General features: G+C 54.8%; 2 protein-coding genes across 11 annotated transcripts; one reads left to right on the forward strand and one right to left on the reverse strand.

Annotated features, from left to right (window-relative positions):
- Window positions 1-6695: 6695 nt before the first annotated feature.
- On the forward strand, window positions 6696-19199 carry CDCA4 (cell division cycle associated 4). 10 transcript variants are annotated; one of them, XM_082386807.1, is made up of 5 exons: window positions 6741-6797; window positions 11286-11401; window positions 11771-13482; window positions 13577-13636; window positions 15684-19199. In XM_082386807.1, the coding sequence occupies exon 5, from the start codon at window positions 15690-15692 to the stop codon at window positions 16362-16364; it is 675 nt and encodes a 224-aa protein (XP_082242933.1). In that variant the 5' UTR covers window positions 6741-6797; window positions 11286-11401; window positions 11771-13482; window positions 13577-13636; window positions 15684-15689; the 3' UTR covers window positions 16365-19199. The 10 variants fall into 10 exon arrangements, with proteins under 10 accessions (XP_082242934.1, XP_082242933.1, XP_082242935.1 ...); XM_082386809.1 differs by lacking the exon at window positions 11771-13482; XM_082386806.1 differs by lacking the exon at window positions 6741-6797 and having other exon boundaries at window positions 11067-11401.
- Window positions 19200-20775: 1576 nt separating this feature from the next.
- Window positions 20776-27770, reverse strand: CLBA1 (clathrin binding box of aftiphilin containing 1). The gene is made up of 6 exons (XM_082386816.1): window positions 27528-27770; window positions 26435-27214; window positions 25161-25306; window positions 23532-23661; window positions 22431-22535; window positions 20776-21523 (listed from the first exon to the last, which is right to left on the reverse strand). The coding sequence occupies exons 2-6, from the start codon at window positions 26915-26917 to the stop codon at window positions 21359-21361; spliced, it is 1029 nt and encodes a 342-aa protein (XP_082242942.1). The 5' UTR covers window positions 26918-27214; window positions 27528-27770; the 3' UTR covers window positions 20776-21358.

Genomic DNA, 27770 nt, shown 5'->3' on the forward strand with positions numbered 1-27770 from the left:
CTGGGGGGTGCAGGCCTACACCTGGAGAACCTCTGCCCTAAGCCAAACACCGTTGGAAAGGCATGTGTTCAATTCTGGCCAGTGAGAGGTGGGCCAGAACTTCAGTTTGCGTCCTGGAGGAAAGGCTCTCTCTTTCCCCAGAACTCCTGTGAGACTGGGTGCAAGGTCTGGTGCTGCTGCAGCCACTCTGAGACTCTGGGGGCAAAGCCATCTGAGCAGGAAGCCCACACACAGGGGAGGACCTTTGTGCTCTGCACCTGCCCATCCTGCTCCTTGGCCTCTTCAGGGTTAGTGGCATTTGCCTCCAGTCCACCACAGCTCCTGTGCCCAGGGCCTGCTCCACATCAGAAGGTGTGCCAGCCACACACTGATCGACCCCTTTTACTTCCTTCAGCTCTCTCACGCTGCCTCCCCTGCCGTGTCTCTTCAGTTTCACAAAGACACCGTTTTCTTTCCTTTATTATTATATCCATGTATACTTATAGAAGTTGCACTTTTCCTAAACGTTTGCTTGCCTATATAGGTACCCATGGAAACTATATAGAATTATTTTGTGTATATACTTTTATCCAACTTTTAGTTTTGAAATAATTTCCAGTTTACAGAAAAGCAGCACACACAGTTTTGTGGAATTAAAGAGACTAAAGTAGGAGCTGGGACAGGCCTGTAGGGGAAGCTCTCATGCCTACTATGCATTATCAATTACCCCAAACAGGAAACGACGTTTACCTACATCTCCCACAAAAGGTGCCTCCAATTACAATCCAACAGGAAGAAGAAAACCTCTCTCTGCCCCACGACAGCCCAGTCAGGGGCTGTAACAGCCCAACCAATGAGAAGCCTTCATACTCGGGGCTCTGGGCTCGCTCCCACCCTTTGGGTATCACAGCCCCTCCCAACTCCCTTCTTTTCCCTATAAAAGCAAGCTCCTCCTCCTTGTTCCCTGGATTTGCCTGGGGTCCACCATAATTCACATACGCAGAATTGCTGTTCCTCTGGCTATTCCTGAATAAACTCACTTTTGCTGGTAAAATAACTGGCTACTATATTATTAAAGTTGACATATTTGGTGTCAGAAGTGGGGTCCAAAGGAGGCAAACCCCGAGAGATGACAGCTCGTGGAATGCAGTGACTTGCCCACACTGAGCCCCTCGTGCTCATCACGTCTGTGAGTTGCCACCTGCTTTCGGTTTGGTGCGTCTCCTCTTGGATTCCACGCCCCGCTCTTTTTGTGTTTTGAGCTCTCAGACTTTACATGGGACCTGGAAAGGTTTTGTCCTTTCTGGTTCAAGGCGTTGTCCTTGGTAAGTGCTCAGTTGTTTTCTGGAGTGCGGCAGCAGGGTTCTCTTTTGGGTATCACGCTAACCGGGACCTTTATTCCCTTTGGAATCTGGGCTCGGACTCTAGCAACTATCTTGGGTTTCCAGGAGAACTGAGGGAAATGGCATCCCAGTCTCCTAAATTCTCTGAGGGCAGCCCGCCTTCAGGGACTCTGGCCAGTTTCATATTCAAAAACTATGGACCCCCATATGCACATTTTAACTAAGTGGGCCAAACAAATTAAAAGTAATCCGGAATTACAGTGCACATTATGGGGAACTTTTAATCTCAAACTCATTTTTGTTAGGATTACATTGGAGGACCGTGGTCCTAAAATTAAACAAAATGAATGGTAGATTTATTTTTATTGGCACCTAAAAGCTTCCAAATGTGCACAAAACTCTAAAATTGCCTCTTTGCAAGGTACCGTTTCTAAATTGGCCAAAACAACAACAAAAACCTAGAAAAGAACAAAATGGCTTATGAAGCCTGGGGCTCCTTGTGTTACCTCCCCCAGCTTCTTTGTCTTGCTTGTCTTCCCTGCCTGCTTTGTCTCAGACTCCACCCCTTTGTCTCAGGCCCCACCCCCTTGACTCAGACTCCACCCCTTTGTTTCAGATCCCACCCCTTTGTCTCAGGCCCCATCCCCTTGACTCAGACTCCACCCCCTTTGTCTCAGCTTCAGCCCTTAGCACCATCTCCCTCTCTCCTCCTCAGCAAAAACCTGCCCCTTTAAAATTGGATCCAAATGCTAAACCTTTAATTACTGTTTCTACCTTAACTGGAGCAAACAACAACTAGAAGGAAAGATTTAAATAGCAATTGCCCTAGGTTTTTGATTATAGACAAATATACTCCAAAACTTCTAGGAGAAAACTTGCTTTCTGTTTCTGTTTGTTGAAGCCTTTCGGTAAGTCACCATCCTGTTCTAAAGGCGGAAACTTTGTTTGAAATAAGTCCACCTTAAGGGGCACCCTTAAAAGAGAGGATTCCAAACGTCTCTGGAGACCATGTAATGCGTTCTTTGGTTGGTATGCAGAAGCTTCTAAAAGACAAATTGACTTCATAAACAGCTCTAAAAGGATCCTTACAGCACAGTTTGGATCTAACTATTCTTTTGAGCTTATATCTAAGACATGGCTAGAATTTTAAATGAAACTGTAAGGTCCCTGTTTGCATCTATCTGTATTTTCATGTGTGTCTATATATGTGTTGTAGTTGTGTGGTATTATTTTTCTCTTCTATCTCTGGTTGTTATTGTTAACATTAATTTGTAAAAGGGCTCTAATTAAGTGGTTTAAAAACAAACAAGTCATTATATGAATTAAAATATAACAGACTGGCCTAGGTGCTTTTGGGGTTTATGTGATCTGGGATTAATTTTGGTGAATTAAAGCTAACTTGGAGTTGTTGGTTTAATTAAAATAAACATGTCTCTGGAGTTATCAACTCTGAAAAGAAGGCAGCCATTCTAAGACCTAAATAGACATTTTTCCAAAGAGGATATACAGATTGCCAACAAACACATGAAAGAATGCTCAACATCATTAATCATTAGAGAAAAGCAAATCAAAACTACAATGAGATATCATCTCACACCAGTCAGAATGGCCATCATCTAAAAATCTACAGGGGCTTCCCTGGTGGCGCAGTGGTTGAGAATCTGCCTGCCAGTGCAGGGGACACGGGTTTGAGCCCTGGTCTGGGAAGATCCCACATGCCGCGGAGCGGCTGGGCCCGTGAGCCACAACTACTGAGCCTGCGCGTCTGGAGCCTGTGTCCCGCAGCGGGAGGGGCCGCGATACTGAGAGGCCCGCGCACCGCGATGAAGAGCAGCCCCCGCACCACGATGAAGAGTGGCCCCCGCTTGCCGCAACTAGAGAAAGCCCTCGCACGAAACGAAGACCCAACACAGGCAAAAAAAAAAAAAAAAAAGTAGCTATTAAAAAAAAAAAAAAAAAAGATATGTACCACAATGTTCATTGCAGCACTAGTTACAATAGCCAGGACATGGAAGCAACCTAAGTGTCCATCAACAGATGAATGGATAAAGACGACGTGGCACATATATACAATGGAATATTACTCAGCCATAAAAAGAAACGAAATTGAGTTATTTGTAGTGAGGTGGATGGACCTAGAGTCTGTCATACAGAGTGAAGTAAGTCAGAAAGAGAAAAACAAATACCATATGCTAACACATATGTATGGAATCTAAAAAAAAAAAAAAGGTTCTGAAGAACCTAGGGGCAGGACAGGAATAAAGATGCAGACGTAGAGAATGGACTTAAGGAGACGGAGAGGGGGAAGGGTAAGCTGGGAAGAAGTGAGAGAGTGGCATTGACATATATACACTACCAAACGTAAAATAGATAGCTAGTGGGAAGCAGCCGCATAGCACAGGGAGATCAGCTCGGTCCTTTGTGACCACCTAGAGGGATGGGATAGGGAGGGTGGGAGGGAGATGCAAGAGGGAGGGGATATGGGGATATATGTATATGTATAGCTGATTCACTTTGTTATAAAGCAGTAACTAACACACCATTGTAAAGCAATTATACTCCAACAAAGATGTTAAAAAAAAAAAAAGAAATGAATATGCTCAAACTACAATAAAAGATTTAAAATTTAAAAAAAAAAAGCAGGCATTCTACCTGAGTTATTTATTTATTAATATTTGTTTATTTATTTATTTAGGCTGCTCTGGGTCTTAGTTGTGGCACGTGGGATCTTTTTTAGTTGCGCATGCATGTGAGATCTAGTTCCCCGATGACCAGGGATCAAACCCGGGCCCCCTGCTTTGGGAGCCCAGAGTCCTACCCACTGGACCAGCATGAAAGTCCCCTACCTGGGTTTGTTGGTCAGACAAGACAAGTTCATGTTATCTTTGTTAAATAATTTGTCAGCAAGAAAAATAACTGGGTATGATAAAATTTTTCATGAGTGATCTAAATATGACTGTTGAAAACAAATGAATTGAATGGATGTGGATGAGATACAAGTTTGTAGGTAAACCTTTTAAATAGGTTCCTCAGACCTTTTTGGTAACCTGAAACCTTACAGTTTTGCTAAGTTAAATTAAATGATGGGTAGTCATTAAATATCTAGATTATTCCCAAATAAGATAAAATACTGAAACATAACTAAAAATAGTTTCATTCACTTTTGGCTTCCTTTACAAAGGAAATAAAGATATTTGGGTCTATTGGTAAACATGCCGCATTGTAAAATTTACTACAAGGATAATATGCTTTTAAGAATTATGAATTTTATTGATAAATTTCTAGTAACAGACCATTCATAATTGTTTAAAACTAGTAGAAATAATAAAAGAAAACAACTCTATACAAGGAAAGTAGGATGTGTGTTTTTGGTAAGAAAAGGTATGAGGAATGGAAATGCACTTTGTTGAGGGAAAGAAAGTACTTTTGTTCTAAAGTGAATCTGATTGTTTCAGAATAGGAAAAAGGAAAGACAGGACAGAAGCTGGATGGTAATACTAAGTTGTAGGTTTGTGGAAAAGGAATCTTAAAAAAAGGAAATTTATGTGTGGTCAAGATGGCTAAAATTGAATTGCTATTACAAGGGTTTTAAAAATAAGCTTTAAAAAATAAATAAATAAAATAAAATAAAAAAATAAAAAATAAAAATAAGCTTTAAAATCAGTAGTGTACTTATGTAAAACTAAAACCTAAGTTTCATATACTAACAGGACGAGGTTTTCTTGAATTGTTGCCTGCTTCTGATAAGAGATTGTGAAAGGTTTTTCCTTACCTTTTAGTAATCTGCTTAGAAAACCAAAATTGTGTTTTACCCAGATTATTTCCTGTGTTTCAGGTTGTCTTAATCAGGTATTTGATTACTTACGAAAACTGAATCTTCTCAATATTAAAATAGCTACATTTTGCTTACAACTATGTAACTTTTTAATTTATCTTTGAAATCTTTTATCATTACTTCGGTCAAATAGATAATTAAGCATCATTTCTTAATGGTCCATTGTCCTGTTTGAGCAAATGTCCAAAATCTTTTGATATTTTTGACAAACTTTCCAAAAGTTGGGTTCTAAGTGAAGTCTTTCTGACCTTGAAGTAACTCTGGGCTCTTCCAGCAGGCCTTTGGAAAAGCTCAAAGGATTTGTCTCTCACCCGGTAAAATGTTAAACTAATCAGGCTTATTTGATGTTAAATTACATGGGACACTTGTTAAAGAAGAAGGAATACTAAACCTTTTAACTTTATATTTGTATACGTATGTATTAATATAACTATTCCAAAATTGTATGAAATTCCCAAAATTCTGATATGTCCTGATATAATGTCATCAGTCATAATTTAAAAGTAGATGATAGAAATAAGATCTTCGTTGAGCTTGGGGATTTCCCTTGTTGTGTAGTAAAGAAAGGAAAGTTGCCCAAGGAGAGGTGTGGTCTTTGCCCTCGGGTCGTGGGAGGGGATGTCCTGCCAGCTAGTAGTGTTTTGCTGGGGGCCTGGGGCCACACCACATAGTCTAAGTTGAGATTTAGGGTGGGGGTGTGGAAGCCCCGAGCGAGCACGGATGCTCCTGGCTCCAGCCTCCAGCCCGACACACGGAAGATGTAATCTTTATCTCTGCATCCTTTCGCAGTAATAAACCATGACAATGACAGTTTTCATCTAGTTTTGTGAGTCCTTCTGTGTATCCTATTTAGGACCTCTCCATTAAGAAGTTATTTTTTAAAGAAACCTCCTCTCCTTTCCATTTCTTTTTAATTAATTAATTTTAGGCTGCGTTGGGTCTTCGTTGCTGCGTGCAGGCTTTCTCTAGTTGCGGCGAGCGGGGGCTGCTCTTCGTTGTGGTGCGCGGGCTCTCGAGCGTAGGCTCAATAGTTGTGGCGCACGGGCTTAGTTGCTCCGTGGCATGTGCGATATTCCCGGACCAGGGCACGAACCCGTGTCCCCTGCATTGGCAGGCGGATTCTTAACTACTGAGCCACCACGGAAGTCCCTCCTTTCGACTTTTGTGATTTCATTTCTTACAGGTAAACCTGAAGCCCCTGGAGGGACGAGCAGTCCAGGGAGCACAGGCGCAGGGCTTCCCTCCCCCACCCCGTCCTCTCCCCCTCCCCCACCCCGTCCTCTCCCCCTCCCCCACCCCGTCCTCTCCGGCCCTACCAGCCCCACCCTCCGGAGGCCAGCGCAGGCGCACTGGGGCCGCGCGCGGAGACCTGGGAGCCGCCGGGGGCGGAGCGGCCGAGGGCGCGGGCCCAACGGCCAACGCGGCCGCGCGGGAACTCGGGCGCCAGGCCCCGCCCATGGTTTGAACCAGAGGCTCCGCCCCCGCGCCCGGCCAATCAGCGGGCGGGGCGGCCGGCGCCACGGCGACCCATTGTGGGCGCTGCGCGGCACCGCCCCCGGCGGCCCCTCCCCGGCGGCTCCGCCCCTCCCGGCGGCCCCTCCCTCGGCGGTGGCGCGGGCGGCGCGGACGCGGGCTGCCAGGTGAGCTTCTCGGCGGGGCTTGGGCCTTTGTGCGGCGGCGGGGTTCCCGGGAGGGCTCGGGCGTGGTCGGGGACCCTGGGAGCCTGTGGGGTCCTTGGGGGGCGGCCTGGGGCGGGGGACCCGGAGAACTGAGGACAGCCTGGGGAGTTGGGGGTGGCTGGGGGTAGTCCGGGGGAGGGGGCGGCTTGGGGGTCCGGGGGCGCGTCGGAGAAGGGGGCGCAGTCGCAATGACCGGCGCCCCCCGCCAGCTCGACGAGTGACCGGCCTCCTGGGATTCCCCCTCTGCTGCCGCAGACTAAACTTTGGCTGTTCCGCACCATTTCAAGTCAAAAGTAATATATAGCCTTGCCTTTAACCTAATTGGGGGCTCTTTTTAAGAGGAGAAACAGTTACGATGGGTCTGTTGGGCTCCTCCGCAGGGAAGTCCCTACATTGTCTTCTTACCTGTGACTTGGAAGGGGTCAGTGCAGGCCCTCCTGCTCCTCCTGGTTCCCACGAAGACCCTCCTGGGAGACCTGTAGGGACTCTGGGGAGCCACTTGTCTGGCCGACTTGGATTTACAGCCCTGACCACAGTGCCACCAAGTTGCCGCTCCTCTGTCACTCATCCATCCCTCATTCTACGCCTCCTTCCACCCACCGGTCGATCCTTCCATCCATCATCCACCCATCTACCCACCCGTCCACCAATCCATCATCCATTCATCCATCCTTTTATCCACCCATCTGTCCATGTTTCTAGGTTTCCTTCCTAATCTGCATTCCTTGTAGAGCGAGGAGTGGGTGGTGAGTGTTAGCGATGGAACACTTGAATTTCATCCTAGGTCCTTTTAGCAGAACTGGGATTTGCAATACTATACTGCCTTCCAGAAATGGCCCGGCCAGGGGCACCTTTCTCTGGAACCCCGGGGGGCAGGGCTGCCTCCGTGTAGTAAGCTGCATGCCTGCGAGTGTTCAGTTTGGGTTCTTTTACTTTGTGTCTCAGTTTTAATTGCTTTGAAAAGGAATGTTAAGGATATTTTGCAATAGCTTCCCTCCCCATACTGTAGGAGACCCAGCTTCTCTCTAAGCTGGTCAAGGGGGTATCAGGGAGCAAGGAATGCCAGCCTTGGGTGGCCTGAAGCTGGTGCTCTGTCTGCTTCCCCTGCAGGCTGGCCTAAGCTGCCCAGTCCAGTGGAGACAGACATCAGGGAGGGGAGCAGGATGTGGGGGGAGGAGAACTCCCAGACCCTGGCTGCTAAGGGAGCTGTCTTCAGTGGGCTCCTTGTTCCACCACATCCTGCTGCAGTCAGAGGACTAGGAAAAGTACCAGGCACTCACTTCCACAAGTCAGAGGCAAGCACAGCTCTACATTTTCAAAAGCTTATTGTCCCCAAAGCAGGATTCCCAGGAAAAGCATCCACCAGGTAACTGTTTGCTGGGAGAAGCTGTGGTCCAAGTAGAGGGTTTCCCTCTGCTGGAAATCGCCGTGTTTCCTCTTGTGGGGCCCTGTGTTGCTTACACAGAACAGCCAGACTGAGTTTACTGTTACGTTAAAATGAGCCAAAGAAGATACTGTCCGCTTACAAAATTAAGTTAAATATTGTATGAACTTCCTACATACAATTGCTCTTTATTTTGAAGTTTCACCATGTATTATAATTAAAGTAGAAATTCAGAATAAAAAAATCAGTTACGACCTTTTTTTTTTTCTTTTTTTTGGAGAGAGAGAATGACAGGTTTTATCTTGGAAAGAGGGCTGGAAGTTTCTCTCAACTTGCTAGGAGAACATATTCCCAGGCAGAGAAGGTTTGTGTATTTTATTCCAAGTAACAAAAGTACTTGAGGGAATTCCCTGGAGGTCCAGTGGTTAGGACTCTGCGCTTTCACTGCTGTGCGCCCGGGTTCAGTCCCTGGTCGGGGAAGTAAGATCTCACAAGCTGCACGGCACAGCCAAAAAAAAAAAAAGTACTTGAAAACAACTTTTTAGTGCTAGCTTATGAAAGCTGCAGACAGGCAATAGTGGAGGGGTGACCGCCACACAACTCAGAGGCAGCCTTCTCAAAATTTTGTTTTGCCTGCTCTGCCTTCAGTTTTCTTTGATGAGTATTTCAAAGCCAATCTGATAGTGAGACAGAAACTGAGAGTGTTCATGTTGATTTGCCTTAGAAACCTGAAACTCACGAGAGTGCTTGGCCGTGGCTGAAGGTCATGGTGACGAGTCTATCCCCAGCGCCCCGAGCCCTGCTGCTCTGGATCTGGGGATCTGCATTTTCCACCGGCTCTTGGGATGGTGGCCACGTGGCGTGAGAGCTGCTCAGGAACGGGGACCTGGCTGTGACTGGGGTCCCCTCTGCTGGGAGTGCTCGGGGTGGGGGGGCGCAGTGCCCCCCCTGGCTTCACCGCCACGTGGAACTCCTGACCTGTCTGTCCGTCTTCATGTTCCTCTGTCCGGCCTGCGCCTGGTCTGGAGGAGGTCTGAGGGCGGTGCTGTGCGGCCACGGGGGTCAACCCTGGCGGCCGGCTGTCCGGGGATGTTGGAGGGTTTTGTGTGGCACATGCTAACTGTGGGGACTCGGTGGGCCTCGGGTGTTTAACCAGCTATGTGGCGAGACGACTGTGGAGGTGATGGAGGTGGCTAATGCCTAACATTTTTTTGTTCAGCACTCAGCGGTGAGTCAGGCTCTGCGGTTAGGACAGCCTCGGAGGCGTAGGGCCTTGTGTCACCCCGTGTTGGAAGGGTTCAGTGCCCTCCGGCCACAATCACTGCTGGGCAGGGAGCTGTGCTCCACCAGGCCAGCCTAGGGGTTCTGGGTCCCCACCTCTGCCCTGAGCATCTCTCAGGGTCCCTTCTGAACCGTGTTCTGTTCTGACTTTGTCCCAGACACAGATGTCTAAGGAGGGGGAACCCTCGCAGGCCACCTTCTGAGATCATCGTGACCCCACCCACTCACCCAGCCTCTGGGTGGCGGGCACTGTCCCCAGGCTGCCCCCTTCCGTAGATGTAAGTCGGCCAGCATCTTCTTTGTGGAGTGTGGCACAAATTAACAGTCGCTTAGGCTTTGGAACGTTTGTGGGGAGTAGTTTGGGCTGACTTGGAGCCTGTATGTGTTCTGGCCTGCCCATCGGGGCGCCGGGGGCGGGCAGTATCTAAAGTGTTTAGATTTAATGTGGTAGCCACCCCCATCACATTGGTTATTGATGCATTTTTGTTTATTATGAAGGTATAATTTGATGCAATGAAACGAACAGATGTTAGTTGTGCAGTTCAGTGAATTCTGACAAATGCATCCTCTCGTGTGACCCAGGCGCCCATCTGGAGGGGCTGTATTCCCACCGTCCCAGGGAGTTCCCGCCAGTCGTGACTCATCAGTGGCAACAACTTGGGTTAGCTTTGCCTGTTCAGTGAGTTCATATACATAGCAGTACGGTCCCTGTGTTCCTGTTCTTGCTTTGTTACTCATATTCACGTGGTGTTTTGAGATCCATCGTGGCGTGTCCTTGCGTCTCATGGTGGGTTTTGTTTGCCAAGTGGTGTCCCGTTGTCAGATACACCACACTTCACTCATTCAACTGGCTGATTTTCAGTCTTAAGTAATGTTATGTCGGGTGGTGAAACCGGCTGGTGGAGGGGCCCGAGCAGGCAGAAGTGCTGTGTGGGGTGGGAGGGGTAGGGATGTGGTTGGGGGCGTCTAGCTGGGGCTGGGACCGTCGGTGAAGCGCAGGGGGAGCTCCCCAGCAGCTGTGACACATCAGTGCAGGAGAAATGGCGGAGGGAGAATTGGTTCTTCCTTCCTTGAAGGCAGCTTGGTAAAGTCGCGCTGCCCCTCGCCCTGCAGATGCGCTGAGGAGTCAGCGCTGGACCTGGGAGGGCCGCCTCCACCCGCCTGGAAGGCTGGGAAGGCAGAGCCCTGGGTAAGCCGTCAGTATGATCAGGGCGTTGTATGTTGGGACAGACTCGCGGCTGTCAGAAGTGGTGGTAAAGTTCTGAGTAACAGGGAAGGTGTGGCGAGCAAGGAAAGCAGGACTTGCCGAGACTCAAATACGTGCTCGGGAAGCGCTGGGAGCCGGCGTGGTGACTGCTTCCCGAGTGTCTTTGTCTTGTGCTTTCTGCTTCTTTCCCGATTATCTGCAGTGACTGTGGAGGTGGACGAAGGCGGCCTCGCGAGGAGAGCAGAGGCTGTTGATTCCAAGCTGCTGCGGCCAGGGAGCCGCCGCCACCACTACCACCACCGGGCTGAGCAGGGACTCGGGCAGCAGGGGAGAGGGGGCTCGGGGGTCCTGATGGGGGCTGCGGGGCTGGGGAAGCTGGACGGCCGGCGAGACCCGGGCGCCACTGTGATGGCTGGGGCACGTCTGGTTTTCTCCGGTTGGTCCTCAGTCGGAAGCGAGGACAAAGACCGTGGAAGCTGTGGGTTATTGATCAAGCCAGGCCATTGGGGGGGATGTCACAGGGCAATTGTAGGGCTTCGTGGGCTGTCGCTAGAGATGGAGGTCTGACTTCTTGCAGGTCTGGCGCGGAGGGAGCGGGCTGCTTCCTGGGCTGCTTCCTGTGATGGTGGCTGGGTGTCCCAGGCGGATCGGGTGTCATCGCGGTGTCCCTCCCGGCTCTCAGAGCGAATAGCCGTAAGCCTGCCCTCTGCCCTTCTTTCCTGGCAATGCTGCCCCAGGTGTTGACTACACCGGGCTGCAGCCAGCCCTGAGCTCAGCCCCCGGGGCTCCCCCTGGGTTGACCACTCGTGAATTCATGGGCTGGGCGTTCTGAGGACCCCTCGCGGAAAGGGAGGTGGGGTCCCAGGGTTTCCTGGCTGTGGGTCAGCTGTGGTCTCCGGCCCGACCCCGCCAGCCTGAGTGGCCGCTGACCTGAGCTGCATGGGGCCCGTGGAGGGTGGCTCGACTGCCTCTGTCGGTAAACTCAGGCTTAATTGTGTTATTCGAGGGAGTTTGGTTTGGGCCTTAAATAATCTCTTTTTTTTTTTTTTGGCCACGCTGCAGGGCTTATGGGATCTTAGTTCCCTGACCAGGGATGGAACCTGGGCCCTTGGCGGTGAAAGCGCGGAGTCTTAACCACTGGACCACCAGGGAAGTCCCTGGGCCCTAAATTAAATTGGTCGCTGTGCAGAGTCAGGATTTTAGGTTTGGTCGAAAAGATGCTAAAAGCCAGAGGTGATTAACTTGCCACAGAGGAACCCTTGAAACTTAATTTTTTTCACCCCAACACAGGGTGTCTCTTTATAGACATAATTCATATGAATTATAAATTAATTATAGTTAATTATAGATTAATTTATATTATAAATAAATTATGTCTTTATTGACATAATTTATAGTAATTCTCAATATGCTTAGACAATTTAAGCCAGTGACTTTTACACAAGTAACTGGGGGGAAAAAGACTGTAAAAGTTGAATTTGTAGCCAAGACAAAAAACCTGAATCCCTTATTACTAGAAGTCACTGAAGTATTTTTCCTGTATTTTGGTGGTAAGCTGCTGCTTTTGTAAACGCAAGTTCGTGTGCCGGATGCACACTGAGGCCAAACAAACTGAAACACCAGAGACTGGAGCAGAGAAAGGCTTATTGCAGGCCCTGCACGGAGACGAGGTGGCTCCTGCCCTGAAAAGCCTCGAGCTCCCCGAAGGGTTTCGGCAAAGCATTTTTAAAGGCCGGGCGAGGGAAGGGGCGGTGGGGGGTGGGGGGGGAGGTCGCAGGGTACGCGATCAGGTCGTGCACGATTTTCTGATTGGCTGATGGCTGAGGGAACAGGGCGCTGTCACAGGGGTTCGCAGGACCAGTCCTCAGGCTCCGGGAGGCCTGGGGCTACGCGCTCGCTCCTGGCCATCAAGTGGTTAACGTCTTCCATTTGGTGGGGGAGGTTTTCACATCTGCAAAACAACTTCAGGAAATGTGCATCAATTACTATCATCTGGGTACTTGGAGAGGAGCTAAAGCAGAGGCTGTGGGGGAAGGCCTGTACCGGGAAGGCCCCCATGGTATCCTGCCCGGTTGCACTGTCATTCACTTAGACAGTTAATAAGCGGGTGTGTGCAAGTGTTACGATTGGCTGTGGCCTCGGGGTTATGTTGATAAGTTAGACCTGTTTGCTGTTCTGGGGAAATTAGTCTTGAGGGGAATGAGCTATAGTCACTTAGTTTTTAAACTTTTTGTTTTGAAGTATCAATAGTTACGGGTCCAGGGGCAGTTGTAAAGAAGCGTCCTGGAGGTGCATCCTTGCCCTGCCGCCCAGCGTGGGTGTCTGCGTGAGATGCCCAGACACGCATCCCCACCAGGAAACTGGCTTCCGAGCAGCCACGGAGCTGATTCGTGTGTGTGTGTGTGTGTGTGCGTGCGTGCGCGCGCGCTTGTGTGCGGTTCTGTGCAGTCGGAGCTCACGTAGCACTTCCTGGACCCCACACCGTGGTCCCCACACGGAGCCATGTCCTCGCCGCAGAGAGCCCCTTGGGCTCACCCTTGGCCGCGCACCCATCTGTCGTGTTAGGGTCCTTACAGAGGTGGAGACTGCCCTGGGCAGCCTTCTGAGATTGGCTTTCTCGCTCTGCATGACCCCCTTGAGACCCATCCGAGTCCCCCAGCCACTGGTCACTCCTCCGTGCTGTGTGCTGGCACCTGAGTGGCAGCCTCTCCCCGCTTGAAGGGCTTGGTTTCCAGTATGGGGCTCTTACGAGTGGAGCTGCTGTGAACATTCTTGTACATATTTTTGTACAAACATTGGTTTTCATTTCTTTGGGATAAATGCCCAAGAAGTCACTTTTAAAAAGTTTTTTAAATGTTAAATACACAGGAGGTGAGAGCTACGACCTTGAAAGGAGATTCAGACGACAGGGGACCTTTTTCCATCTGTGTAAGGCTGCGGCTGGCGGGGCTGGGGGCAGGTGGGGGCAGGGCCGCTTCTTCCTTCACCACAGAGCTTCCCATCAGCCGGTCAGCACAGGCGCTGCCACCCGGTCCCAGCACCCCTGGCCACGCTGCAGTCATAGGCCAGCAGCAGCCACAGGGGGCCACGGGACGGTTTTCTTTTTTTTTAAAGAAGGAAATCCAAAAATTAGCGTATTTAAAAGATTCTAACTCTCTTGGGACTTCCCTGGTGGCACAGTGGTTAGGAATCCGCCTGCCAACGCAGGGGACACGGGTTCGAGCCCTGGTCCAGGAAGATCCCACATGCCGCGGAGCAACTAAGCCCGTGCGCCGCAACTACTGAGCCTGTGCTCTAGAGCCCGCGAGCCACAACTACTAAGCCTGCGTGCCACATCTACTGAAGCCCGCGCGCCTAGAGCCCGTGCTCCGCAGCAAGAGAAGCCACCGCGATGAGAAGCCCGCGCACTGCAATAAAGAGTAGCCCCCGCTCGCCGCAACTAGAGAAAAGCCCGCACCCAGCAGTGAAGACCCAATGCAGCCATAAATAAATAAATTTATTAAAAAAAAAAATTCTAACCCTCTTGATGAATAACTCAAATGGATTATCTGAAATAAAAATGTTTATCTACTTTATGAACTTGAAAAGAGAGACAGTTCATGCGTTATAACTTAACTTTGTGCTTGGAAGGACAGACCTCGCCAGGGTGCTTGTGGGGGGAATGCTGGGGCCCTTTCTTGCTCCGCTTTTTAATTCCCCGAAGGTCTCCCAACTTGGAGTCTGTTCAGGACAGCTTCCTTGTACTTTTGCCTCTGGGAGCTGAGGTGCAGCGAGCTGGCTGCGTCCGGTTGGCATCGGCCCGGGTGAGGCCCAGGAACCAGCCAGCAGCGTCACGCCGTGGTGCTGGTACGGAGTCCACTCTGAGTGATGCCGCCTGGGTGGCCGTAGGCTGCCCCAAGCCCTGGTGAGGACCCCGCCCCTGGGCCTGGGCCTTCCAGACACGGAGGGAGGGGAGGAGTTGGAAGGGGGCGGGTGGCCTAGCCGAGCAGGCAGAGCCCAGCCTGGCGGAGCCCGCCCTTGGGGGGAGAGCGCTCGTCCCGGCTTGCTCCGCCAGTGCCCCGGGGGCTCCCTGCAGGTCCGGCATCTCCCCTGAAACTTCTGGGGCACAGCTTTTCAGGGGGGCTGTGTGGCACGCGTGGGGGCCCCCTGCTGGTGAAAGCACTGAGGAGCCTGCGCCTGCGTGCAGGAACGGCTGTTGGTGGCCAGGACCCCTCAGTCAGCCGGCTGTGCGTCACTCAGCCCGCCAGCGCCAGCGACCGGCGAGCCGAGGCCCCCGTCCTGCCCGCGGCCCCCGTGCTGTGCCCAAACTCCTCCCTCCCAGGCGCCAACACTCGGAAAGTCGGTGTTCCCGTTCAGCCGAGCTCTTTAAAATGCATTTATCCTGTTTTTGGTCCATTTATTATTTTTTAAAATTTATTTTATTTATTTTTGGCTGCGTTGGGTCTTTGTTGCTGCGCGCGTGCTTTCTCTAGTTGCGGTGAGCAGGGCCTACTCTTCATTGCGGTGCGCAGGCTTCATTGCGGTGGCTTCTCTTGTTGCGGAGCACGGGCTCTAGGCGCATGGGCTTCAGTAGTTGTGGCTCGCGGGCTCTAGAGTGCAGGCTCAGTAGTTGTGGTGCACGGGCTTAGTTGCTCCGCGGCATGTGGGATCTTCCCGGACCAGGGCTTGAACCCTTGTCTCCTGCACTGGCAGGCAGATTCTTAACCGCTGCGCCACAAGGGAAGCCCCATTTATCTTTTCTGATGGAGACGGTTGCGCTGCGATTTAGAGGTGGCGTCTAGAACAGCCTTTACAGGGTCTCTGTGGCTGGGTTTGAGCCAGAGGCGCGCAGGGGCTGCAGCCGCCTGGAGTTGCCCCTCAGCCCCGTCCCGCGCCCCTGTCTGCGTGGGTCACTCCTGACGTTGAGACTGAACCTGGGGCAGAGTCTGCGGGGACCCGGAAGTGGGCTCAACGGCATCTTTCTCGGTTTCCGCAGGGCACGATGTTTGCGCGAGGGCTGAAGAGGAAGTGCGCGGAGGACGAGGAGGCCGCGCCCGCGTACAGTCTGCAGCGCCAGTCGCTCCTGGACATGTCGCTGGTCAAGCTCCAGCTGTGCCACATGCTGGTGGAGCCCAACCTGTGCCGTTCGGTCCTCATCGCCAACACGGTCCGGCAGATCCAAGAGGAGATGACCCAGGACGGGAGCTGGTGCGTGCCGGTGCCCCAGACCGCGGGGCGGGCGTCACGCGACCGCCTGGTGTCCACGGAGATCCTGTGCCGCTCGGCGCGGGAGGGGGCGCGCCCGGCCCCTGACCCCGGAGACCCGGCCTCTGAGCTCCAAGTGGTCCCAGCAGCGCAGGCTCCCGGGGCCCCTCCCGGTGCCGTTTGGGACGGGGACGGTCCTCGAGAAAACAGAGGAAGCTTTCACAAGTCGCTCGATCAGATATTTGAGACACTGGAGAGTCAAAGCCCCGGTGCGGTGCAGGAGCTGTTTTCCGACGTGGACGGCTCCTACTACGACCTGGACGCCGTGCTGACCGGCATGGTGGGCGGTGCCAAGTCGGGCCAGGACGGGCTGGAGGCCTTCGCCGCCACGGCCGCCCCGTCCCCCAGTGCCGGCTGCAAGTCGGACCTGGGCGAGCTGGACCACGTGGTGGAGATCCTGGTGGAGACCTGAGCCGCGGCCGCGGCACACAGCAGATGTGTTTGCGAGGCCCACGAAAGCAGCCGGCGTGCTGGGGGTGTGGGTGCCCGCTGCCCTGCAGCCGGGGCTGGCCTCTGGTTTGTCTGCGATTAGGAGACCGACCCAGAACAGCATCCGGTCCGCCCGCTCCCCCCTCTCTCCCTCCCTCCCAGGGCTGGGCTGCTTTCCCGCAGGCCGGTCATCGCGGCTGCCCTGGGCCCTCGTCTGTGTCCTGCTACAGCCCCGCTGGAGGATGCCAGCCCCCTTCCGCATCCAGCCTCATCCAACTTTAGATAGGTGAATTTTCTAAAATTAAGTTTTATATGTTTTGGGCAATATTTTGTCTTAAGATATATTTTTAAACTTTTAATACTTTTATCACTTTAGATTTTTTTAGCTATTTTCTTAAAAATATATTTTTTCTATAAACATTCTCTGCTGCTACATTAGAAACTTTTATAACCTAAACAGTTGCAGTTGGTGTATTTCATTTTTTTTTAAGGTTTAACACACACTGTTCTTTTTCCAACAAGTGTCACTGCCGTGAGTCTGCAGTGTCCACACATCGTGATTTCCACTTTAGACTCGGGTGTGAGCCTTGCCCATACCCACTGCTGCGGTCAGAGCGAGGTCAGAGTTGAAGGCCTTGCACGGTGGTGCCTTTACCAGATCTGCTGTGCGAGCCACGTCTCAGACTTCAGTGTAGATTTTGGAGGGTTTTATTTATGCCTATTTATGTATAAGTGTCTTCAGAGCCGACGGTCAGGTACGGTCTACCTGGAGATCACGCGCGCCCTGAGGTGTCTTGGGCGGTGCCTCCAGAGGGTGTGTGACTCGGGGCCCCTCCTGCGCGGGTTCCCAGCACAGCTGACCTTCCTCCCGAAGATGCTGCCCTCCGCGTGCCCCTGCCTGGCCGGGCTGCTGGACCCGGGTCAGCAGGGCCAGTGTGCCAGTGTGTTTGGGGAAGGCGCGTGTCCGTGCACCACTGGATTGGAGATTGGTGGCATAAATTTAAGTCTAGGGTTAAAGAAGTCTGTACACATGTCATCTGTGGGCCCTCGATCTTGAGGGTCGTTGATGGTGGGGTTGGCTGGGTGGTGTGTGTGCCCTGTGACCCTGCCCCAGGCACCGAGACCGCCCGCGACTTTTAGATCTTTTTCACTTGTTTGCAAGTGAGACTGCACTCTCTCTGCACACCCACCCCACGTTTCCCGTTTCTCGTGCTTTTTCTTCCTTCTCCAGCCCTTACCCAAAAAGGGTTGTTTTCTTTTGCGCATATGCCATTCTTAGTGTCAGTGGTGTGCACCTCATTTTATTAAAAAATTATCCAACAAAGTGGAAATGTGTTGTCAATTATCTACCATGTCGTAGTCCTCGAGTGGGTCTTTTTACCCTAGTTGAGCTCAGCCAGATTATCTAAGGGAGACTGTGGGGCTGCGAAGGGATTCCCCGTGGGTTGTTGACAGGCAGGCTGTGGGACGACTTCATCACCTGACCTCGCAGGGCTCTGAGGCAACTCTCCCCACCCCAGCTCTTGTGGCAGAAGACAGGTGAGGGACAGCGCCCTTGGATTTGGGCCGATGGTGGGAGCCTAGCCTGGTCAGGAAGCTGTGGGTGAGAGGCAGGCTGTGGCTCTCAACGTCCAAGGGTTGCTTCCTTCAGAGTCTGAAAGTATTTCCTTGTGGAAAGTAGCTTAAGTATGTTTTATAAGCAACAAACCTAAAGCGGTATTTTGTGTCTTTATGGCATTTCTATCTTTTTAAAACATTTGCTCAGTTTCAGGGTAGCTACAGTGTCTTATCTGGCAGCCTTCGCAGTATGACACAGGCAGGGCTCAGGGTGGGGAGTGGGCAGCGCCTATAGCCAGGCTTCGGCTTTAGGGTCCCCATCCCCTGAGAGGCTGAGACCCCAGCCTCCTTTCTGCCCCTGCTAGGGACCCCTCCTTCCTCCCTTTGCTCCTCGGGTTCTTTCCAGCCACCCACTCATTTCGGCAGCTCCCTTGAGGTGCTGATGGCCTAGACGTCCCGGGCAGGGCGAGGTGGAGCCCTGCTGGACACCGATTCCTCTGGAAGCATCAGAGTTTCTCCAGAGAGGAGCAGAGGCAGGTGGCCAGTTGCTGACGATGGATTTGAATTGAATATGGAAGTGCGGGGCGGGGCGGGGCCGGGCTTTAAACCCCCCGTGTGCGTGTGGTCACGTGTCTGTAAACTTTGGAAAAGGAAGGCTGCTGCCTTCACCCCACCACCTCTCCTGGGCTGGTCCTGGGCTCCGGGTCAGGAAGCTGGGTTTGTGGGGAGCGAGTCATGGTGTGTGTTTGCAGTTGCTTCTGAGCACAGCTGAGCTCCGGCCAGCTCCTCCCCCGGAAGGACTTGGAATTCGCTTGCTGCTGTCCGCAGGGCCCGATGTCCCGGGAGCACGTGGAGGGAGGGGAAGTGGGGTTTCGTGGAGGGAGGCAGCAGCCAGCCCTCGAAAGGAAAGACTGCGGAGGGGTTCCCAGCCCTGAGGACAGTTCAAGGTACAAGCCTTGGCCAGTGGCAGGTCCTCACACTGAAACTTCTGAACCGTCGCTAATAAACATACATCGAGTTATCTTTATGGACGGTAAGTGATATGAGATAATCATCACACGAGAAGGTGATTAAAAAGCTCGTAGGCAATGCAGGTTGAAGTACTGAGATGTGTCAGGCAGTGATGGATCCCAGTTCGGTTACTTTTCTGGAGTTTGTGAATTCCAGTCTAAGCACTGCTTGCGTTGCTTCCCTCCATATTTTGATGTTGTATTTTCCTCGTCATTCATTTTTAGAATAAACGTTGTCACGTGTCCTCCTGGCTGTCTGTTGCTTCCTCCCCCATGTGGCTGGTTCCTGGGCTGGCAGACTCCAACACTGGGTCCCTGGGCATCTCTCGGCTTCCGTCTGTGTGGTCACTCAGGACCCCTTCCCTAGCGTGGAGGCATCAGGGAAGCCAGGCTCCTTTTTACACAATGGCCAAGGTCTCTCCAGGCCTGTGTCTCTGAACCCAGCTCTGTGACGCTGATTGAGACTTGGTGGCAGAAACCCCAGAGTGCCCGCCAGAGGGGCTTTCTCTCTGCTCTCCGACCCCCACTTCTGCGAGAGCTGCCTCTGCTCGGGGGGATTTCTTGCAGCTCTCCCCCTCACGCCTGGGCTGGAGGATGGGCCCAGACCTGCCCGCCGCTGGGGCTCGGGACTGGACTCTGCTGGCCCAGCGTGGAGCTGAAAGTCTCCTCGCTCGCCGCTGGGGTGATGAGAGCGGCTGTGGGCCTCTTCTGTTGCCTAATTTCAGTAAGTATTTTAGACTTCTTTGTAGTCTTAACCGTGTTTATTTTCAACCACGGTTTGGTAGCTGATTGATTGGGCTTGTTCTGCTCAGGGTGTGAGTGACCGCCTCCTACACCCTGTACGTCTGAATCAGGTGACCAGTCAGCACTTAACCGTGTGCCAGCCTGTCTCTCCCAATTCAAGAAGCCCCCTCCTCAAGCACATGGGCTGGACATGAGGACACAGAATCAGAGGCAGACTTGATGTCTGATTAGACGGGGAGTGAGGGGGAGGGGAGCAGTGGTTTCTGGCTTGAGGAGCTGGGTGGGTGGCGGAAGAGCAGAGCGGGGTCGGGGAAGAGTTCGGATTTGGGGCCTGTGGAGTCTGGGACTCCCGTGAGGAGAAGCTGGAGACCCAGCTGGACGCTGGGCCGGCGAGGGGAGGGGAGAGCTCGGCTTGCAGCCAGGGGGCAGGGAGGGCAGCTGTGAGGACAGTAAAATGACAGCATCTGAGTTTGAATCTCGGGGGGGAGGCAGAATGGCATATTTTGGGTTGTCACGTCTAACTTTAACCAAAGGCTGGGAAATGATGGCACGGCCCAGGTGATCTCTGCCGGTGGGGTCCTGGGAGACCCCAGAGTGGATGCTCGCCTTTGACGGAAGCAGCATGGCAGAAAGCAGTTTCCAAATTCCCACCTCTTTCTGGCTGAAAATGGAAATTAGGCAGATTTCCCAAACATACAGCCCCCCAAAATCTGTTACCTCTTAACAAAGGCTCAGATCCACAGGTGGTCTGTGGAGTGGCCGAGGGTGCTGGGGTGCAGGTGACAGCCAGCCGCCTCCTTCTCCCATGTGACAGGTGACATCTGCTGGTCACTGTGACCCCACTTGGCCTCTGTCTGGGTCTGACACCTCCATCGATGGAGCTGGCGTCTGAGGCTGCCCCCGGCTGTGGTCTCCCAGACTCGACAGTGGCCTTGGAGGGACAGTGACGCCGGGGGCCTGCTGTGCGTGTGCCAGGCCCCGCCAGTCTTCAATCCCCAGACCTCCCTGAGGCACTGGAAGGGCTGCCTGCCAGGGTTTCCAGCACCAGTCCCCACAGGGCCGGTGATTCAGCAAGAACACAGCTTGTCCAGGCTGTTGTTATTTAATAAAATTTTACAAAAGTCAGTGCCAACTGCTGGGCTCTGCGGTCATAAGAGGTTCCCTCAGCTGAATCCTGCCGGCAGGCAGACATCACCACTGGGTAGGCACCCAGGCACCGGGCAGGCGAGCACACTTGCTTTGCGGAAACAGCACCTACCCTTGCGAGTGCCCTGCCACGTGGACACCCAGGCCAGGGGCCAGTGTGGCAGCAAGGCACGCAGGGCCTCCCGGGTCCCTGAACGGCTGCTCCCGGTGACAGACAGTTCCAGCCACGTGCGAAGCCACCCTGGGGTCCCAGGCAGCCAGGCCTGGGGTCCCGCACAGGTGCCCCCAGCGGCTGGCAACACCTTCCCGGGGGAGGGTCCCTGGAGCCAGGCTGGGGTGGGGCTCCTGGGGACCCGGGTGCCCCCTTCCTGGTGACTGGCTCTGCCGAGGGACACACCCCCCATCAAAGCGTCAGCCCTGATATGGACCACCCCTCCACCAAATAGCTCTGGTTTCCAGTACCAAACCAAACCGGTAAGAAACCGTAAAATCCCTCATCAAGACACAAAGTCCTCCCGCTTTAGCAAACGTCACTGTTAAACAATGTCATCTTTAGGTTACGAGGAGTGAAAATCTTCTTTTTCCTTGGAATTGTGATGTATTGCCCATTTCCGCGTACGGGGGTCTTGAGGAAGAGGCTGTATGTGATCAGCCTGCCCTGTCTGCCGCCCGGCGTCCCTGAGAGCTGGCAAGAGAGGAGGGACAGGTCGGGGAGAGCACGCGCGCCCCCAGAGACGCCCCCGGCCGCCTGCGCCTGCCCTGGGCCCCCGGCCCGTCTCTGGCGGCGTCTCCTTCCCCTCATCTTGCGCCCCTCCCCACGCGCTGCCACCACAGAGACGCGCGGGGACAGAAGCCACAGCTTCTCCCGGAGCAAACGGGACTTCGCCGTGAGCAGGGCCCGCTCTGCCCTAGGGCCGTGTCGGCCTCCTGTCCTCCTCCCACCCGGCCGGTGGCCCCAGGGACATTCCCAACGAACGGCTGCTGTGGCCGCGGGCCCCGCAGGGGCTGCCCGGGGTGGGGGTGGGGTGCTTGCTGGGGACGTTTCTGTCTTGCTGCTCTAAGACGGCCCCAGGCACGTGCCTCTAGAAGGTTCCGCCTCCTGCCCCGCGGTTTCGCAGAGCAGAGGGGTGGCCCCTGTGCCCGTCTCCCGCCAGCCGGGCGGCGCCAACTCACACCGGAGCCCCCTCCCTCCACGCCCTCCTGCCGCCCCAGCTCCGGATCAGGCCCTTGGCCTCAGCGCCCCCTGCATGGCACCCCGCACTCCACGCTGTGCCATCCCGCCTTCTCCCTGGGGGCGGGGGGCGCGCAGAGCCAGCTCCACATCCGGGCAGCACGGGGTCCTGGGGCGCGGGGGTGGGGATGCGCCCCGCGGGAGCTGGGCTGCTTACGGCGCACCCCTCCCAACACGTGGTCCCAGGGTGGGCGGGAGACCCCGTTCCCGGAAGAGGCTTTTCCTCCAGAGGGGCTGCAGGACGGAGGCCGCCTGCCTTCCTCCTGCCTGCCGCCCCTCTGACTCTCACGAGCCCATGAGAGTTAAAGGATCGAAGCGACTGGAACCCGAGACCCAGGCCCCAGGCGTCCCGGGCGCTCACCTTGGTCTGGATCAGGGCTGTGCAGCGGTGCAGGCGGAAGCCGAGCTCTTCAGGCTCGTGGAGGCCAGGGTCTCCCAGAGTGCGGCCCGGGCCCTCCGAAAGGCTCTGAGGAAGTAAACCAGTGTCAGCAGAGGGAAGGAAGATTAAAAGGTCGTTTTCTCCTGTTTTCCTTTTTTCACCTGGGCCCTGCGGCACGTCTCCCTGGAAAATGGCAACGTGGCCCCGACTCGGGCTCCGCTGGGGGCTGCCAGCCGCCCACCCCGGCTCATGCGGCCCTCCGGCCAAGGACCGCGGTGCCCTTCTCAGCCGTGGTCCTCGCCGCCTCTCCTCCCCCGTCCCCCCACTGTCTCCCTCCCGCAGAGACTCACCAGCCGGGTCACTCTCCAGCCCCGCAGGCCCCCTCCAGGCCAGTATGGCCACTGCCACCATTCCTGTGCCCCCGTGTTCACCGGGGCCTGCCTGCCAGCCCCTTCTGTGTTTTCCACTTTTGAAAATTTCCATAATACTTAAAAAATGGAAAAAGATCTTTGCCAACTTGGTGCCTGAAAGACGACCATCCTTACAATTTGCGTTTCTTTGATGACTCATGAGCCCTATGGCGTGTAAGTGGCTGTGAGTTGGGTCTCAGTGAGACACGTGGCCTCTGGCCGTGGCCTTCCCGAGCGTGTCCCCGGCCACCGCTCTGCTCCGGCTTGGCTGGCGGTGGACCCCACACCTCCCCTGCACCCCCCGCCTGCGGCCCTCACAGTGAGCCGGCCCCGCTGGAGCCCCGGCCCCCAAGCCCACCGCCTCCAGTAGCACCTGTGGCGTGTCTGCGCCCTGCGGCCCCCAGCGGAGTGCGCCGCTACATCACCGCGCTGCCAGGGCACCTCCTTCACCAGGCGCCGAGGGCAGGGCTGCGCCTGACGGCCCGTCGAGGAGCTGCCGGAGCCAGACGAGGGCGCCCTGGCTCGCCCTTCCCGCCTTCTGAGACGGCAGCGTCCCGGCTGCAGGTGCGCGCCCGACCCCTGCCCCGTCCAGGAGCGGCGCACAGCGTGGCTGGCAGAGATGCTCAAGGTCCAGCCGGCCCCCAGGAGCCCACCTCCACCCAGGTCATTTCACCTTCTGAGCAGCGTCTATTCCGAGAACAAGAAGGAAGTTTTCCCGGCAACGGGACTCGCTCCAGAGGCATCGGGAAGTCATCACAGTCCTGGTGTTCTGAAGAGCTCTCCAGAGTTTTCTGGATTCAGAACTGGAAAAGAGCGGCATTAATTACAAACTAGCCCAGAAGGCCTTCAGAAGGGAGGCAAAGAGGGCACCTGACCCTTCAGAACTCTGACAACAGAGCCCCGGCTTCTCACCACTTTGTTCGTTTACTCAAGCATCTACTGTCCTGCAAGTGCCCAGCACTGCCCCCTCCTCCCGGCTTTATTTCTCTCCACAGAGCACAGCCCTGGCCTGAATGACCAATTTCACCATCCCGTGTCTCCTCCGAGGGCAGAAGCTCTGGGAGGCCAGATATTCCGCAGTCTTGTTTCCTGATGATCTCAGGTGCCTAGAACCATGCCAGGTGCCACAGAGATGTCCAGAAACTGAGAGGAGCAGATGCCCAGAGGGATAAACACGAGTGTGAGCCGCAGCCCCGCCCTGCTGTTCAGCCTGGCCCCCAGGAGAGGAGGCGTGGCAGGCGCGCAAATGGCTACAGGGAGACGGACTCGCCAAGTGCCGAGTCGCTTCCAGACCACCCCAGAGTAACCCTGACCCTCTGTGTCACCACAGCGTCCAGCCCGGCCCGGTCCCGACACTCAGGACCACCTGTGCCTGCGGGTGCCCCAGGATCACACGGCCCGCCTTCTGCCCTGGACCACGACCTGGGGAAGCAGCATGCCCAGAGGGCACACCAGCCACCTGGGCTGTCCTGGTCATCCAGGCTCTGGCTTCTGTCCCCAGGCCTCTGCTGGGGTGGGGGGAGAGTGCTCTGGGCAGGCGCTGGCTGGGACCCCAGCTCGGACCCCCGCCAGAGCCTGGGAGAGCCCACCTGCAGAGCTGTCTGACACAGTCTCCGCCTCCCGCCTGCCCGGCAGCGCGCAGGGACCAGGGAAGCCAGCCCCCACACGCCTCCACCTCCTCCCTCTGCGGCCGGCCGGGGTCCAGCAGGTCCCAGCCTGCTCAGCCGCTATTTTATCCATGCGAGCTAAACTGGTTTTTCACTCAGTGCTCAGTGAAAGGGTGTCTTAGAAAATGGCCATCCACAAACAAGTGCCTTTGCCATCTCCCTTAGGGACCTTGCCCTGGGAGTGTCAGCCTTGCTGGCAGCCCCAGGAGCAGCGGTGGGCTGACCCTGTGGTGGGCCTAGAATGTCTCCAGGGCGCTGGGGTGTCTCCAGGGTACTAGGGGGTCACTCGGTCCAGTCCCCCAGGAGCCCCTGTGCCCGCCACCCAAGCCCACTGGTCCCTCCCTCACCCCCAGCACTCTCACCAAGACCCGAGGAGCTGGCACTCCCTGGCCCACTTTGCTCCGGGTGAGCTGGTGGGGGGCGAGGGGGGGGGCTGGACATGGTTCCAAAAGGAGGAGCCGCTGCACCTGTGCCACCCGGTCCTTCGACCCTTGGACCACAGGTGGCGGAACCTCGGGAGGGACAAAGCTCTCTATAGAGGTAAAAACGGAAGACCCCATGCGTCCACCATATCAACCAAAGGCATAAATGCGGAGCTGCCAGAAGAAATGTGAGTACCAATTCAAGTTCATTACCACAGTTTATGCACAGATTCAAGGCCAAGTTTTTCTTCATTGCTTGTTTCTAAGAAATGGTCGAAGGTGGAAACATCTTCAGTTGCCTGTGGGACTGGTACTTCTTGAAAAGCGAACCTAAAAATCTTCTCATAGTTGACAATAGGCTGAAAAAGAAGAATTAGGAGAAATACACACATCATGTCACCTTATTCCAAATTTATAATTTTGGTACAAATGAAATTTGTAAATGATTATATACCGTTACTGCTACTAAAACATGACATGTTTGTTCTTAAAAATCACTGCACTGGGCATCGTGCAGTGGAAATCAGTGTGTGTGGAAAAGTGTGATTAGGGGACAATAGTCATAAACTTCATCAGTGGCACATGGAAGAAAGATATGCACACAATAAAAATATGAGCACTGTTTCCCACGTGTTAATTGGTTGAGAAATCCATTCCTATTACAATAAACATGGCCCTTCCTGCAAAAGAGGTTTGCAGGTTGTGAATTAGTGTGAAGTGCTGGAAGGTGGGTTGTCTGACATCAGGGTGGGTGTTGGTAGACCGAGGTGGCTGGGAGAGGTGGGCGTGTGCGTGGTGTATATTCACATGGGCCTCAGTTCAGCAGGTGTGGTTTTCTGCATTCACCTGGGGTTTCCTGCAAAGTTCACATTATGCTTCAATTGTTCCCGATACAATAATCGCATTGGAAGACAGTCCTGTCTTCAAAACAAGCATTAAAGCAGAGCTAACTGTACGAAGACTGGATCTTGTCAGAGGTCCTGGTTTAGAAAACAAACGGTCCATCCTTAGAACCAGCACATCGTCTCCTCCCTTGTCTGTCTCACTTTTGGTGTTCGGGGGAAACCGTTTGGGAAGAGAAGGCAGAGAAAGAGGAGGCTGAGAGGAAGCCACACTGAAGGGAAACCCTGGAGGTCAGGGCAGGAAGGGTGGGCGGAGCAAGGGGGCGAGTCCTGGGCTCTCCAGGCCACCTCCAGTGCCCGGTCAGTGCACGCACACTGAAATGTGACTCTTGGTGAGGTTTTCTAAATAAGTAGATTGACAACTCAGACGAAATGCTCTTTCACCCCATGCCCTAAACTGGGGCCAGGAAAACACAGCCTGGTTGATGGAGAGTGGGCAGACGCTCCCCTCAGGAAGGTGGAGGGAAAGGAAGGCGGGGGTGGGATGAAGACCCGGAGAGAAGCAGACCCCCTCCCTGGCCAGCCCACCAAAACATAGGAGACACTTCCTGTGCAACATGGCAAAGACGAGTACTTTAGAAGTACCTCAGAAGGTGTGATGGCGCTGGTTCCTGTCACCCCAGGTCCACCCTGGTGAGATTGGCGAGAACCACGCTCCTCCTGGGCAGAAATGGTTCTCGGCGGCTGAGGTTCTGTGGGCCTCTCCGGGAGCTCAAAGGACTGAGAGAATTGTTCAGACCTGGCTGAGGATTCCCGAAAGCCTTCAAACTCCCCCCAGGCACCGCTGTGTTCCCCTAGGTCTGGACCACTGGCGGAGGCAGACAAGCCCTCTCCGCTGCGCCCAGAGATCCTGGCTTCCCCATCGCCATCCGGCGGGGGAAGGAGGGAGCGGGGACTCGCCCACTCGACAGCGTCACCGCTCTGTCTCCCAGGTGCCGAGCCTGCACCGCTGTCTTTAGAAACCCGGCAGAAGGAAACCCCGCCTGCTTGCTCTGCGAGGTCACTCAGAAACGCGCAGCGAGGGGGCATGTGGCCAGGTGCTCCCCCCAGCTCCCGCTGGCCTTGCATGTTGGTGCCGCCAAGCCCGCATAGACGCGATGGGAAGATGTTCAGGAGACATGCACACTGCTGGGCGCGAGCTGCCCGGGGCTGGACAGGGCCCGAGGGGGTTGCCTGCTCGCCCACTGCCCAGCAGCTGCCGGCGGCTCCCTCGGGAGTACGGATGGCCTGGTGTGGGTCCACTGTCGCTGTGGAACGGACACAGACCGCATACACAGCCTGGTCACCCAGGGAAAAGTGACCGGAGCTGCTGCCCGGCTTCTTCCTCCACGCGTCTGGGCGAACGGTCCAGCACAGGGGCGTGTCCTAGAGACCAACCAGGTGCTGGGGGTCAGCACTGCCTGGGAGGGTGGACGAACTGCGGGGTCCTGCCTCGGCCGCGGTGGGCAGGGGTCTGCGAGGCCCAGTCTGGCAGAGCCGGGGAGAGTCCGGGCGCCCGCGGGAGGGCGGCGCCCGGGGGTCCCCGAGAGTTGGGTCGGGGGCTCGGGTAGTCCCCTCGCGGGGTGGGCGGGGGTCCGAGGCGGCCGCTGAGGACCACGATCGGGCCTGGCCTACGGCTCCCGAGGGGCGGACTTGGGGCGCGCTGGGGCCCCGGCGTCGGGCTCGGGCCCGCACCCACCTCGGCCACGTCTCCGCCTCCGCCCGCGGACGCAGCAGGCTGCCGGGGGTCTCCTCGGCCTGCGCCGGAAAGTTGCCCGGCAACGACGCGCGACTGTGCAGCTTCCGTCGTCTGCCGCCCTGGCGTCAGTGCGCCGGCGCCGCGCGGGGCGTGGCAGCGCCAGGCCCCGCCCCCGCGCCGGCGAAGTTCTGTGCGCGGAGGGAACGGACTGGCCTGCTGGGACCCGTCACCGCCGCGCCTCTC

Source organism: Balaenoptera borealis, assembly GCF_965194805.1.
Source record: "Balaenoptera borealis genome assembly, chromosome: 3".
Lineage (NCBI taxonomy): Eukaryota > Metazoa > Chordata > Mammalia > Artiodactyla > Balaenopteridae > Balaenoptera > Balaenoptera borealis.